Source organism: Panicum hallii, chromosome 3 (assembly GCF_002211085.1).
Source record: "Panicum hallii strain FIL2 chromosome 3, PHallii_v3.1, whole genome shotgun sequence".
NCBI classification, from domain to species: Eukaryota; Viridiplantae; Streptophyta; class Magnoliopsida; order Poales; family Poaceae; genus Panicum; species Panicum hallii.
In genome coordinates, this window is record NC_038044.1 from 17,526,943 (window position 1) to 17,542,661 (window position 15,719).

At 42.2% G+C, this 15,719-nt stretch overlaps 1 protein-coding gene across 10 annotated transcripts; it reads left to right on the forward strand.

Moving 5' to 3' along the window:
- The first annotated feature begins 6,522 nt into the window (after positions 1-6,522).
- Positions 6,523-15,331, forward strand: LOC112884858 (ubiquitin carboxyl-terminal hydrolase MINDY-2-like). Of its 10 annotated transcripts, none has more exons than XM_025950471.1 (24): positions 6,523-6,688; positions 6,768-6,819; positions 7,590-7,727; positions 8,022-8,174; positions 8,291-8,426; positions 8,645-8,750; positions 10,494-10,607; positions 10,707-10,860; positions 11,056-11,174; positions 11,261-11,358; positions 11,434-11,521; positions 11,634-11,808; positions 11,906-11,954; positions 12,041-12,122; positions 12,212-12,295; positions 12,463-12,531; positions 12,616-12,897; positions 12,972-13,074; positions 13,153-13,268; positions 13,359-13,444; positions 13,540-13,624; positions 13,736-13,817; positions 13,896-13,944; positions 14,240-14,644. In XM_025950471.1, exons 8-24 carry the CDS (start codon positions 10,728-10,730, stop codon positions 14,310-14,312), a joined length of 1,773 nt encoding a protein of 590 aa, XP_025806256.1. In that variant the 5' UTR covers positions 6,523-6,688; positions 6,768-6,819; positions 7,590-7,727; positions 8,022-8,174; positions 8,291-8,426; positions 8,645-8,750; positions 10,494-10,607; positions 10,707-10,727; the 3' UTR covers positions 14,313-14,644. The 10 variants fall into 10 exon arrangements, 7 of the variants coding, with proteins under 7 accessions (XP_025806256.1, XP_025806258.1, XP_025806252.1 ...); XR_003227194.1 differs by lacking the exon at positions 14,240-14,644 and adding an exon at positions 14,777-15,331 and having other exon boundaries at positions 6,524-6,688; positions 10,701-10,860; positions 13,545-13,624; XR_003227193.1 differs by having other exon boundaries at positions 6,524-6,688; positions 10,701-10,860; positions 13,545-13,624; positions 14,240-14,500.
- The last annotated feature ends 388 nt before the right edge of the window (positions 15,332-15,719 follow it).

Here is a 15,719-nt window from a genome sequence, read left to right on the forward strand (position 1 = left end):
AATATTTACTGTAAAGCTTCTGGACAACAAATTAATGTGGACAAATCTTCGATCCTTTTGCCCAAGGGTTGTTGTCAGAGCTTACGGGATCAAATAAAAAATATTCTTGATGTGCATAGTGAAGCCCTCAATGAAAAGTATATGGGTTTGCCGTCAGATGTTGGGAATGCGTCTACTGGTGCTTTCAAATATTTGAAAGACCGGGTGTGGAATAAAATACAAGGATGGATGGAGCAATGTTTATCGGCTGGTGGTAAGGAGGTTCTCATAAAATCAGTTGCTCAGGCGATACCCACATTCTCAATGTCATGTTTCAGATTGCCGCGGGGCTTATGTCAGCACATTGATGGTCTCCTTCGCAATTTCTGGTGGGGCAGCAAGGAAGGAAAAAGAAGAACCTGCTGGGTTGCTTGAGACACCATGGTGCAACCCAAGTATCTGGGCGGTCTCGGGTTCAGAGATCTTGAGATGTTTAACCTAGCTCTCCTTGCGAAACATGCATGGCGAATTCTTGTTGATGGATCATCTCTAAGTGCTAGAATACTGAAGGCAGTATATTATCCTAATGGAGATTTCTTGGATGCAAATCTGGGAAGCTCGCCATCACGCATCTGGAGATCCATCATTGATGGTCGGGATGTTCTGAAACAAGGTCTTATAAGAAGAATTGGGACCGGAGAAACTACGAACATATGATCGATGGATTGGCTTCCTACCGCAGGACCGAGGAGACCCATCAGGTGCAACATGACAAATCCCCCTCAACTTGTGAGTGAGAATATTGATGTGGCATCAGCGTGTTGGGACATGGGAAAATTGCAAGCTTTCTTTACACCTGCGGATATAGAGGTAATTTCAAATATACCTCTATGTAATCGACGCTAAGAAGATTTTTGGGCATGGCATTATGAGAAGAATGGATTTTTCTCTGTGAGATCGGCTTATAGAATGCTAGCATCTATGAAAGCGTCAAGTAATGCTGGGAGATCTAATAGAAAAGAGGAAGAGAAGGAATGGACTAAACTCTGGGGAGTTAAAGTACCATCAAAGATTAGAGTATTCTTGTGGCGGCTTGCTAGATGCTCATTGTCTTCTATGGATGTTTTACACCACAGTAAAATGACAGATAGCAGTTCTTGTTCGATATATGGAGCAACTGACTCATGGAAGCATTCTCTTCTGGAATGCAACATGTCTAAGAGTGTATGGGCATTAGAAGATGATGACATTTTAGAACTGCTAAGTGAGACATGTGAAGTGAACGCAAAGGGCTGGCTACTATCAGTAATGAAGAGCCTGTCACATGATGATTTTGTATGAGTGGCAGTGACATTATGGGCAATCTGGTATGCGAGGAGGAAAAGCGATACATGAGAACACTTTTCAAAGTCCTCTGTCCACGTATTATTTTGTTACAAAATTTGTGGCGGATCTGCAGAACTCAAAACCACACAAGGGGGAGAAGACAGTTGCGCAGACTCGTCCCCGGTGGATTCCCCCACCGGTAGGAATGTTGAAGATCAATGTGGATGCAACTCTATCTAAGAGCTCGAGTTTTGCATCAGCTGCAGTAGTTGCAAGAGATATAGAGGGTAATTTCCTTGAGCATCAGCTGTGGTCTTGACTGGTTTAACGGACTCAAAAACCATGGAAGCAATCACATGTAGGGAAGGCATGGCGCTGGCTAGTGATCTAGCTATCTAAAACTTCAGAATAGCGAGTGATAATTCTTCTGTCATCCGGCAAATAAGAGAAGGAATGGATATGTGTCCACATCTCACGAACAATGTGTCCATATGACACATTGTTTGTGAGATTTTGTCTAGAGCTAGAGAGTTCAGTAGAACGGAGTTTGTCCATGAGTATCGAGAGTCAAATGAAGATGCTCATATATTAGCTAGGAGCTCTGTCTATAGTAGTGTTGGTCATCATGTATGGTTTATGGCTTCACCAGATGGTGTTTGTATCACCCGTAATGTTGAATAAAGTGTGGTGATGATTCTAAAAAAAACAAGAGTGAAGGAGTAGCAACCGGAGGGGGCATCAAATCATTTACACAGAAACAGAACCTCTTCCTCTGTCTTCATCTTCCCCCCCCCCCCCAAGTCCCTCATCTACAAGATTATTCTAGAATCTTCTAGTATCTTCCGGCTTGCTGATTCCTGGCCTCCCTTCCCCTGAGGTCTTGTATCCTGCTTCCTCTGAATCGAGTAATCCCACTAGGTTGCTAAAATTCTAACAGACACCTCAACCGGGCTATGTATGCCGCTCTTGGGTGTTCCAGGTCATATCATTCAGCACTACTCACAGGAAAACAAGACGTCTCCAGCCCTCCACCTGGATACATTTGCTATAGATGTCGAATTCCAGGGCATTTATTCACCATCGCCCAACCATTGGTGATGCCAAGTTCAACAATAATAAAATGAGTCGGTCTCTTGTCCTAGTAGTAACTGTCAGACAGTCCTATCGATGGTAGTTTGGATTTGCTTGTCCCGGATGCCCCAGTTAGTGCTGTTGATGACTTGCCAGTAGAGCTCCACTGTCCGACTATGTAAAAAAGTGATGAGAGATGCAGTTTTGCCGAGCAAGTGTTGTTTTGACAGTTTTTGTGATAGATGCAAGTGTTTTTTCATATGCTATGTTTGTATGTATGTTCAAAGCCTTCGTTTTGGTGTCAATGAGTGCATTTTATAATCTACCCCGACCGTGCTTTCTAGTGACTATGATATCTCACATGAACGAAGAACGATCCATCACAATAGTTCAAATACCGACTATTATAGTTCATAATTCATAATTTCATAATTCCATATATAATAATTCAGATTATAAAGCAAACCAAACAGCTGCTAAACCCGGAAGCGATCATCCATTGATCAGAGGTTCGAGGGGGCCCTTAATAGCACAGGGATCATGGCATCACCAATGGCACAGGGCCCTTATTCCGCAGATCATGGCGCCGCAATGGCAAAATATTACTATGGTTTAGCCAGTTAGAAATTTTTTTTCTATGGTCTGGGTTTTAGGGTACTTATAATTTTACTATGGTTTGGGTACCTATAATTTAAGTCAAAATCTAATTGACTAAATCATATAAAATCTAATTGACTAAATCATAGTCAAAATCCAAGTGGCTAAATCATAGTAAAATTTCCCTAAACACTAATACCCTAAATCATAGTAAAGTTTAGGACTAACCATATTTCAGTTTGTCCAAGGCATGGTTAAGATGGCTATAGCCTAGGCATGGTAAAGATGCGAAGTTAGCACCATTGTTATACTACTAATTCATGCTAAAATAATTTTTATTGTCCAAACCATAGTAAAATTCTGAAACATATTTTTTTGGTTTTTTATTAAAAAATGATTAAATTTAAAAAAATCCTCAGGTTGCCACCCTGTGGCGCCATGATCTGCGGCGCCACACTATAGCGTCATGCAAGGTGGCGCTACAGGGTGGGCCAGGGCGCGGCTGCAGGCCGCCACGTCAACCTACTGTGGCACCACCATGCATGGCACCGTAGTGTGGAAATGCGGCACCACGGACGGTGGCGCCGCAAAAACGGTTGGCTAGTTTTAAAAAATAAAAATTTTCGCGGTTATTTTTGGAAATACTTTAAAAAAAGTTAAAAATAAAAAATATTCTACACCGGCGCGTGGGCGAACCACACCGGTTGGTGGAGCACGGGAGATGGGCCCCCAACCCAACTTTCCCTGTGAACCCACCCCGCAAGATAGAATAACCCGTTTCCGCAAAACTGTACACGCTGCCGGCGAGATTCCATTCCGAAACCTAGGTCGCTAATCCATCCACTACTCAGTACTCACCCCTTCCCACCACCGCCGCCACCACGCCAGGTCGGAAGCCACGCCTCCTCGCCACTAACGTTCGCGGTCCTCCTCGGCTCCTCGCCGGTCTTCGTTGCCGTCCCTGATCCGTTCTCGCTGTCCTGCTCCAGACTCATAGGTCAGTCCACGCCGCTCTACTTCTGTACTTCCCCGCCTTCGAGTTCGTGGCAAGGTTGTCTTCATCTATTCTGTGCTTGATCTGCAGCCCTTGTTTTGCTCGTCGTAGAATCTCTGGTGATGGCGGGAGCTACGCCCAAGACCTCATGGTTCTCACTGGACTGGCCGGTGTATGAGATTCGTGAGACGTTTTTCTCCTATCTCGGGGAAAATCAGTATGCCAAGTTGTCATCGACTCCGGTGATCCCCATCGATGATCCCAAGGTGCCCCTCATACATACATGCCTGAACCGGTTCAAGGGGGCCCTTAATGGCACAGGGAGTCATCGAACCTGCTTTTCTTTGAGATGCATTGTTACCAGTTCTGATGATGTGATTGAACACTTCAGAAGCGACGCAACTTACCATTGATTTACAGAAATCCTCGGGAGTTGGTCTTCTAGGGACTACTTCAAGGAGGAAGCCATTGGCTTGTTACACAGTCTTCTTAGCAAGGTACAGCTTCTGCTCCCCGTAGTTTCTGTGTAGTCTTGTTTTATGAGTTGTGTTAATAGTGAAAGGTCTGAGTATAGTTTCTGAAATAGGAATTGTGACTTAGTGTTAGTACCAGGGTCTACTTTTATATTTGATATCATGGAAGCATGCTTAAAAGATGACATTTACATCTGCAATTTGAGGGTCTACTTCCTTAAGGCGTCGATCCAGGAAGCTCTGCAGTCTCTGGCCGGACGGGGTCCTCATGGCGATCATCTCTTCGGGAAGTGCCTTCTGCTACGCCTGCCTTCACTTTGTTTCGTCCACCTCGTCGGGTTGCTAAGGTCTGTTTGGCGGATGCTTTGCCGCCGTTGTTGGTTGCTCCATGCGGATGCTTTGCCGCATTGGTCGTGCTGCTTGGTGGATGCTTTGCCACCATGTCCTTGGGCTCGGGCGGATGCTTTGCCGCTGGTGTTGGTTGCTCCATGCGGATGCTTTACCGCATTGGTCGTGCTGCTTAGGTGGATGCTTTGCCACCATGATGCTTGGGCGGATGCTTGGCCTCCATGATTCGGTTGCTCGGGTGGATGCTTTGCCACCTTTGAGGTCGAAGATCTGTGTACCCTTGGCGAGGTTGTATCTATGCAGGTTTAGCAGGGTGGTTGTGTCTGGTTTTGGGGATTCTGAGTGTGATTCTTCTTCGCTGTTGTTTTATGTTGGTTTGTTTGTCGTTGTGTAATTTTTCAGTGTTTCTTTTCTTTTAGTCCTTTGTGCTCTCATGTGGGCTAAGGTCTGTTTGGCCTCACCGAGAATTTGTCTGTAAACTGCTTTCTTCTCAATGAAAAACGTGCTAAGGCACGGTCGAAAAAAAAGGAAGCGGTGTTAAGACATAGTGAAAGGTTTGGGTATAGTTTATGAAGTAGGAATTGTGACACATCTACAGGTCATTTCAAACTTAGTGTTAGTACCAGGCTCTACTTTTATTTGATATGATGGAAGCATGCTTAAAAGATGACATTTACATCATTGCAATTTGAGGGAGCAGTATTAAGACATGCTTAAAAGTTTCTTTGTGTGTACTTCTTTACTATGCAGAAATATGGATTACCAGAATCTAGAATACATGCCACGTATTTCAGTGGTGATACATCTTCTGGTTTGAGTCCAGACAATGAATCAAAAACTGCATTGCAGAAATGCATTGGGGAAGAAAGAATCTTACCTTCTATGTCGAAGGTAATGTCTTATCAACTTCTTTTTGAATTTATACGAATATTTATGGACTGTGTTTGAATAATAGGAAGACACTACACCAAAACTGCTCAATTTCGTCGGCCATTATAATTTCGTCGGCAAAAACCAAGCCGACGAAAATAACTCACTTATTTCGTCGGCCAACAAAAACCGTCGAAATTATCATTTATTTTCGTCGGCCTGCGCAGCCCGACGAAAACAGTGTCATATTTTCATCGGCTAGTTCCTAACCGACGAAAATAGAAACTTATTTTCGTCGGCTTGCTCAACTTACGAAAATAATATTTCTTTTTCGTCGGGCTGATAAAAATAAATGAACCCTAGTCAACGATAGGGTTTGGGTATTTCAGTCCCGCACAGCACATCCCCGCGCCCGACCCCCCGCCCCCGCGCCCCGCCGCCACCGCCCCCGGCCCAGCGCTCCGCCGCCCCGCGCGGCCCCCCCGGGCCCCCGCCGCCGCCGCCTCACGCGGCTCCACGCCGCCCCTCTGCCCCCGCGCCTCTCGGCCCCGCGCGGCTCGGCCCCGCGGCCCCCGCCCCCGCCGCCGCCGCCGCCTCGCGCGGCTCCACGCCCCCCCCCCCCCGCGCGGCCCCCCGCGGCGGCCGCCGCCGCCCCCGCCCCGCGCGGCTCGGCCCCGCCGCCGCCGCCGCTTCGGCCCCGCTGCCACCGCCGCCGCCGCCGCCTCGCGCGGCTCCACGCCCCCCCCGCGCGGCCCCCGCGGCCGCCACCCCTCTTCCCCCGCGCCCCTCTGCCCCGCGCGGCTCGGCCCCGCAGCCGCCGCCTCGCGCGGCTCCACGGCGCCCCCCCCCCCCCCGCGCGGCTCGGCCCCGCCGCCGCCGCCGCTTCGGCCCCTTTGCCACCGCCGCCGCCGCCGCCTCGCGCGGCTCCACGCCGCGCCCCTCTGCCCCGCGCCATTTTGGTGCTTATTAGATATGTCCTTGAGGGAATTGGTTTGATAGAAAAGAAGTTGAAGAATAGAATCTGTTGGAAGTAAGTATTGTCCTCCTCCTCTACTTACACTTTTATGCCTGTAATTATGGTGCAACATGCTAATGTCATGAACTTTTAGGGGTTTGGATGAATCAGGAACTAATTTGGATAATGATCTTTCAGTTCTGAAGGTACTTATTTCTGTATGTTCATCTTTCAATTTCTGTATGCTACTAACTTTGTGATTGTGGAGTCTTGTTAGTAGTTGGGAGGTAGCTACTAACTTTGTGATTATGCTGTACAAATGTAGTCCCATGTGAACCAAGATAAGAACAAGTTAAAGACTTATGTAAACATGTTTTTGGCAATCTTTTGAACAAATAGCGCAAGTGCAAGGTGTTCTGTAGTAAAAGATAAATAATACTATCGTTTTTCTGCAGCAGCTGTTTCACGTTTAGTCACAGATTCCTGCAGTAATTCTTTATTTTATTTAGCAACCTCGAGTTATGCTGTTAAAGATCATGTGCTTTTGTAATATTCCCCCTTTATAGCTCACCATATAGTTCCCAGGAACTGGAATGCTATTGTCAATTCTTTGATATATTAAGGTTCCAGAATGCACATTTATTTGTGTGTTTTTCACTTTGCTCTTCCATGAACACATAGTTTTGCAGATACTGGAAAAGCTAAAATATGACTGTGTTATCTTCCTTATTTTTCCCTTTTATTTTATTTGTCAAAATACATGCTTCTCTTGTTAACAAGTCAGTCTTCTGTGACACTGCAACAATAGTTTACATGTGACTTTATGCATAAACATAATCCTGCATTGACAATATGGGAATAAAAGAGAAACTGTGCGTTTTCTTTACATGATACATTAAGTAAATAGTAGTTTTTGAAATAATCATTACATCAAGCCACTTAACTGACTAAAATTGTTTTGGCTGGTGATAAAAAGCTTAGGCAACTCATGTATTGGGGCCCACCTGGTGTTAATGAGGTCCAGCTTTGAGTCTATTGCCTTTGGCAGAAATAATAGCGATGGCAACTCATGCTGCAAGAAGTTTCCTGAAAGGCAGTGGAGCTTCATCCAGAGGTAACATGAATTGACCTTTCATACTTAATCCCTACCTGCGGGTTGGTTGTGCTGGCACATTCTTCCATTGGTGTGGTTCAATTACACGTGAGCCATATGGTCTTGCCTTGGTCCCTCCTTTATAATGATGGCTATACCGGGATTAGATGTATGCTTCTAATCGATGCGTGTTGTGCTTTGCAGATACGTATATAGTTACTGGATGCTTTTGCATATATGAATTAAACATGCAGTTATCATTGCCTTGCCTTTAATTATTTATGAACTTCTTCTTTTTTTCCCTTCATTTCTTAGTTCAATAGGCAAGCAGATGGCGTATTGAGTCCTTTGCAAGCCAAACATATCATAACAAGGATTAATGTTCAATGTTTGGCTGCCATCCTTCAAAAGAAAGAAAGCTTCTATGAATTAGATGACTATGATAACATAATTGATTGCATCTCTTCTGTAAGTTTTCATGTGCGCTTCAAGTTACCTTTTGTTGCAAATGATAACTGGCTGTGTAATATTATTGATTTCCATGGTCAATGACATGTAATGATGACTTATAAGCATTTATGCAGCGTGCTGGTGAAGAATTTGATAGCTATTCGGGTAAAGTTGGTGAAGCTGATACTGATGGAGTTGATACAGCTTACCGCCTCCTTGCAGATCATATGAGAATGATTTCTGTTACTAATGCTCCTGGTTCTCAGCTTGGTAAGTGTGTTATGTTTCGGTTGGTCACTAATGTTAATAATTACAACATCAGTGTATGGCTTGTATGCTAATTTGTCATGATACAATTATTGATCATTTTGAAGGAATAATCATACGAACATGATTATGGATGACTTGTTACATCAATACTTTCTTTTTTTCTTGTCATTACATTGTTCCTATTGTGTTAAATTGGTACATGTCTTTATGAATACCAGGACCTGGACATGAAGGTCGTGAGTATTTCCTTAAGTGTGCCGACAAACTGGCTGTGCAATACGGCCACAAAGTACTTGAGATACTTGAGCAAGATCGCTATGCTGTGTAAGAACAATCACTTTTATTGGAATCTGTGCTTTATTTTTCATGTATTTATACAAAAAAAGTTTCCTTGTTTACAAAAACTAGTATTTTGAACAATGTGTTCTTACACATTATAAACTTTTAATTTTTAATAAAAATGTTTGTTATAATTCTATTAGAGCAACTCCAGCAGTAGCCCCCAAAACAGGGCCCCTACTTTTTATTTGGGTGCTCCCCCACTTTTGGGGGCCCTGTTTTCTTGGCTGAACTCTAGCAGGAGCCCTCAAAACAAAGCCCCTATTCTTAATTCCTCTATTTCCTCACACATAGGCCCTGCTTCCTGGGCTGAAATCTGCAAGAAATTTCTTTACCAAGTTACAATCCATTTGTTCTCCTTTCTTCAGCTTCTCCTTTGCTTGCTTCCTACACATAGGCCTTTTACTGCTAGGCATGGAAGAGTCATGGGTTTGGCTCTTTCTACTCTCACCATCTTCTACATCAAACACAACCACTGTTGCTGCTGGTGAATTGCTTTCCCTTGGCCTTTTGTTGTTGAGAGGGGGCGCAAACTTCTCGCTATGCCTAATCTTCAGACAACAATGAAGGAAAGGAAACCCCTTCTTTCCATCTGCATATGCATTTTGAGCTTTTAGCAACTGAAACCAAAGATGCAGCAGCTTAACAAAAATAATGATGCAGCAGCTTAATAGAATCAAAGACGCAGCAGCTTTTAGCAACATTTTTGAGCTTCTAGTAACTGAAATCAAAGATGCAGCACCTAATAATATCAAAGATGCAGCAGCTTGTAGCAACAATGGTGCAGCACCTAATAAAATTCTTACATGTTCCTGGTATGACACTCCACTAGGATGACGATGCTCAACCTCGTCATATAAGCCTTGAAACTTCTGACACTCTTTGTGAATTGTCGCCCCCCTATGCTCAAGAGAACTTGGATTCCTGTCAGATGTAAATTTTCTGTTGGCATGGAAGTTCTCAGAATTCACTTCCAATAGGCCTTGCAGGTTGCTCATTTCAGGTGATAGGATCCAAACTTATGTTCTCCCATGGTTCACATAATTGGATGTCTTCATCCAGAGAGTAGTTGGTAGCACAGATTGCCTTCCTCTTTGGTGCACTAGGTTGACTAGGTAAAATTCCATTGTCATGAATCTCAATTTCGTCGGACATCAACCGTGACCATGCACCTCCCTGTGTGCTCGAAACGACCAGGAAGCAGCAGCCTCAATGTTAGCTTCGAAGGGAGAGTTGCGCCTCGCTGGGGATTCGCAGGGGTTGGTGGTCCAGACGAAACTGCCGTTTCGGGCCTGGCCAAGAGCCTACAGGAATGAGGACCGTGACCACACACCTCCCTGTCATCTCATAGCGCACATTTACCACTTCTACCTTTTGCTGTGCGCTTCTTTACTTCAAGTGAAAATAACATTGAAGATGAAACCTGTAAAATATTGATTCTGTGACTGGGTTTAGTCAAATGGGTATAAAATAGTGTACCGTAGATCTCTGGATGACAAGATATAGTCTTTTTTTACTTGACCCACCTGTTTTTGCTTCTGTTAACATTAATGGCAGTGTTTTTTATGTTCCATCTTCCTGTTCTTGTTAGTTCTTGCTAACCTGTCATGCAACTTTTGTTCTGAGTAGGTTAAATACTCACAGTGGGTATATAGAAAGAATACATGTTATCTATTATTGCTACCTGTGAGTTTGAACTCTAATGAATTTATTATCTTCCTTGAACAGTATTGTTTTTACAAGTCTCCTTGATTCTGATTTATGTCCCGAGCTCGAAGGGTACAGAAAAAAGGATCAAATAGAAGAAGATGAAGTGATGATTTACCTAAAACTATAAGGGAGGTACTATTCTTTTCAAGTTGTGCCTCTTGGATACTGTGGATATTCATTGTTTCATTTGAATAATGTTTTTTGCCAACTCTGCACCCTCCCCAGTTGCAGGATCAGAATTTGCCATTTGATATGGTAAAGAAGAAAAGGAAGAAAGGTGCCACTTCTGTTGTGTGGTATGCAACAAGAATTATTGAATTTCTTGGTCGGCGCACACCTATTGTCCTCAAGAATAAGAATACACGCTGCTCTCTAGTAGCACTATGTAAGTCAATGTGGCTGAATTTTTAGTTTTTCTCTCTGTATATCTACTTTAGTGGCTTGGCTGGTTACCCGGAATTCGTGCTGTTTACATACTTTTACCTTTCGGTGTACAATCCAACAAGTTTATAAATTAATTTGACATTAAATATCATTTGTAGTGTGTTTTCCCTCGTCACTCAACTTATTGGAAATGCAGGTAATGTTCTCCTTCTTGGAGAGAAGATAACTCTCAATTTAGATATCAAGAAGGTGTCTGAGGGCCACCTCATCTATCTTGTCCAGAGTTATCTGTTGTATGGGAATACACAAATGCAGGTATGCAACTGTATAGATGCAATTGTTTTGCAAGAATAATGTTCATTAACTCAAAGTTATGCTACTGTCCACTTATTATACTGCAGTTGGAACAAAACTTGGAACTATCAGAGTTCAATAAACAAGTTCTTGGTGTATTGCCGAAACTCCCGGGCAGCTTGTACTTTGATGTGAAATATGCTAGGTGACTCATACTGATTTAATTGAGTATTTGTGATTGTCCTTCTCAGAGTCTAATGCTTATGATGTCCTTTTTCAGCTCTTGTGGTTTTGAGCAGACCTTGGAAACTGCACTATTTGGTTGTCTCGGTGTCCCTCTACATCATGGTTGGATGGTTGATCGCCAGGTACCCATTGTACATGAGCTTTTTTAAATATTGGTTCCTTCAATCCATCAACATTTCTGTAAGATTTGAGATCTTTATTGGGGTAAAGGCTGATACTTCGATATTTCATTAGGATGTGGAGTTGGGCTCCTCCATACACAGAAGCTCCTACTTCAGACTTGCAGTAACTCTTGCTATGTATGAATCACTTCTACCCGAGCATCAAAAGTATGATGTTGGGTGTAAATACGACATGTTCTATTCTGCGCTTGCATTCTCTTCAGCTGAACCAGAAGAGCTTACCAGTTGTAAATTTCTACAACATAAGTGTTCAATTTTTCTGGAGCAAAACAATATTTGCAAGTGATTATTCTGTTACATCTTTTCTTTGTTCCCTAATTTTAGGTGCAAGGATCTCGACTTTTTTGAGGGGCCCTCAGCTAACCCCTTATGGGTAAATGGAAGTTTATATATATGTTCAAGTGTTACTTTTTTTTTTGTTGCTTTTAAAACTCGATTTATTCATGTCGCTGAGTGCAGATTCTCTTCATTAAAAAATGACCTTGAAGAGAGACAGCCCTCTCTCCTACTTTGGAATGAAACATTACTTACAGTATCTAAGGTGAGTTGATTTGTTCAGAGATAGTGACCCTCCCCTCTTCTTAAAGTGAGAGAACTTTCCTCCTAAAATATATCCCTATTATTGTATAGGTTGAAGACCAAATTTATGTATTGCTGAATGATATTTCCTTGTTGAGTACTCATACCGATGCGGTGTGGGAAAGGTTAAGAGAGGTATGTCGATATTTTTATGTTACATGTGATTATGATATATTATGTTGAATAATTTGCTGCTGGTCTTGCAACTGCCCAGTGTCAGTCAAGGCCGCAGCTTGATGACTGACTAAGTCTATAGGGTTGAACAGCAATCAAGCTAACTGTTTTTTTGCATGGTTAATTAGGGAAATGATGATGGATATTTTGTTGATTGTAACTTCATGCCTACAAATTCATTGATTCAATCAATACTGGTAAGTTCAGAATGTTGAAGTTCTTGCTCTATTTGATTTTTAGGCATGTTTTGCTAACTCAATGAAATCATGCATTTGATTTAGCCACTAACAAAAAATGAAAGAAAGACGTGGAAGAAAAAAGCGGAGATGGGTCTGAAGGGGCGCTTACTACCCAAGGAGAAAGAGGAGGATAGGAACGATGACAAAAAGGAGGATAGGAACGAGGACAGAGACTATGAGAAGAATGAGGAGAAAGATGATGAGAAGAATGAGGAGAAAGACGATGAGAAGACTGAGGAGAAAGATGATGGGAAGACCGAGGAGAAAGGTGATGGGAAGGCTGAGGAGGAGGATGAGAATATACAGGAGAAAGCAATTATATCTGTAAGTGCAAAACTGCTGGAATGATATCATGTTTTCTTATAAAAAATGCTGCTCCTCAAATCTGTTTCTCGCAGGGCATGCGTGGCAACTTGAATATGAGGCCTATTGATTTTTTCGGACGATCTACCCATATTATCCACCAGATAAATGATGGCCCATGCGCCCTAATTGCCATCTGTAAGTGAAATTGGCTTTACTTTCATTTTTTGTATTATATTTCCTCATGATTTGGATTTATTCTGTTTTTTACCACAGGCAATATTCTACTGCTCAAGGGGGACATCTTTTTTGAACGAGATGAAACTGTGGTTTCAATGGATTATCTACTTAATCTTGTCTTCACTCTTATTAGAGAAAGTGCTAAAATGCAGGTCCTTTTAAATTTGAATTTTGAATTCGAATTTTTAGTTTCAAATCCCGGTCCTTTTTGCGTATGTATATATGTATGTATTTGTCAATAGGCCTATTCTCCTGAAATACGAAGACAGATATGGGATGTGGCACCAAAACTGGCCGAAGGGTTTGACATGAATGTTGTCTTCAACAGGTGATTGTAGTTCTAGCTTTCCATATTGGTTATCCTTTTGCTTTGTTTTTAGGCTGGCTGCTGGCGTTCTGATATTTGTATTTTTGACATTGCAGAACAGATGGGTTTACGATGACACCAGAATGGTTGCTTCTGGATTGCTTGGATCTCAATATTCTGCATGGTTGGATTCCCAATGTGGTAAGCAAGTTTATCATGGGCATTGATTATGTTGTTAGTGCAAATTTTCTAATTCAGTGTGCAAGCATTGTATATGACGTGGCCAGCTAATATCATGATACTAATTATTAGGATTTGTTGCCCGGACCTGAAGTACCCGAAGTATCATATGAAAGACTTACTCTGAAATCTCTTGAACCTGATTGTCCAAATGGTTAGTTTTATTTTTCAGCTACACCTTGTTTGCACAACCTTTTTCATCGCTCTTATTGCTTTTGTTCAATGTTTTTAGCGGAGACGATCGAGAACTTTTTAAATGGACATCAACTTACTCTCATTGGGTAAAATATCTCTATTTTCCTTTTCCTATCTGCAGTATTTTTTTAGTTGGAAACTATTTGTTGTTTGCCACTTGTTAATATTTTAAATAACCATATGCCAATGCTACTGATTGGTTTCCCTACTGGAAGACCTTGGTGAGAATATTCCATGCATTCTGTATTGCCACTATCATTACAGTACTATAGTTAAGGTGAAAACTCAATATTTGTTGTATTTTATTACTTTAGGAGCTATGTTTAGCTGCCTTCTATTTTACTTTTTTGATCCATTTTGATCTTATGCATGCGGCTGCAGGGTGGGCCATATGCTTCCTTCCGGTTGCTGTCCACTTTTGAATCCTTTCTTCTTCAATTCAACCCCTGATTAGATACTACAGCTGCATATTTATTTATTTATTAACATTAAGCACAGACACGATCACGTGGAGGGAAGACTTGCAGCTCCTTCCATGCTTACTACTGTACTCCGTATGTTGTGCTGCTTGATTGACATCTGTGAGACTGAGAGTGAGAGTGAGAGTAGTAGTTAAGCCTTTTTCTTGGGTAGTGTTTTCCATTTGATGGACAATTAAAGCAACAAAAGGTACATACTTTGGGCAGGGTTCCTCCCAGGACAGTGTGTGTAGTACTCCTATCCTAGCAAAAATAACTTACCTTTCTTTGGCATCGTATCTCGTCGGTGCGAGAGGATTAACAGTTAGAGCATCTCTAGCAGATTATTCATCTTCACTATCAGAACATCTTTTCTCCATCTTCAATAGTCAATTTTGCATTTTTTTTCGTAATTACCATTGTAGCAGACTATCAAAAACTGATCTCCAATACCTCATAGGTCCACACGTCAGTCGATAGAGAAGAATCTTGCATTCTCCTACACGAATGGGGAGAAGAGATGAGTCATAGGCAATTGTTCAAAAAAAAAATGGGTGTTGAAGATCTAATTGGTAATCTGTTGGAGTTCTCTTCCGTTCTCTAATTGTCAAAAGGTAGATTTTAATAGAAATAAATATGAGCAATCTCCTGGAGATGCTCTTAAGCTGAGCATCGTCAACAAGGCTTAGGAGTCGTACTGCATCGATCTAAACATGTCAACTAATCGAGATCATCGATGGTTCAGGTACGAGTGTGTGTGGTGTGTGGGTTATTGAGGCGGCAAGCAAGGTCGGTGCTTTAGTTTTTTTTTCCTTGGCTAGGAGTACGAGTTGAATAATTTAAATGTTGATGCTTTTCAATTTAAATCTTTGAATTGTTATTTTCAACGTGCCGTATGGATTTTTGTGAATTTATATATGTGGAGGCTCCACAGCTACAGAGAAAAGTCTGACAAGCCACACTTTGGATCAACGTATATAAATCATAAGGTCAGTCTCAGCAGAGTTTCATGGCATTAAATTTGTTGACGTGGAGAAAAGAAAGAATATGAGAGTTTCATGGGATATGAGGAGAGTTTCATCCCTATAAAACTCCACTGGCACATTTACCTAGTTTTAAATCCTCATGAAATGTTGATGTTTTCCAATTTAAATCTTTGAATTGTTATTTTCAGCGTGTCTTATGGCTTTATGTGAATTTATATATGTGGAGGCTCCACACCTACAGAGAGAAGTCTGACAAGCCACACTAGTACTGAGAGTTTTGGATCAACGTATACAAATCATAATGCCATCACGGCGTCAACGGAGAGGGTTGTCTGACCTAAGCGTGGAAAATTGGAAGTCCAATGCCACGTATACGAAGACACGGACAAGGGACCGTTAATAACTTAGATTAGGCGC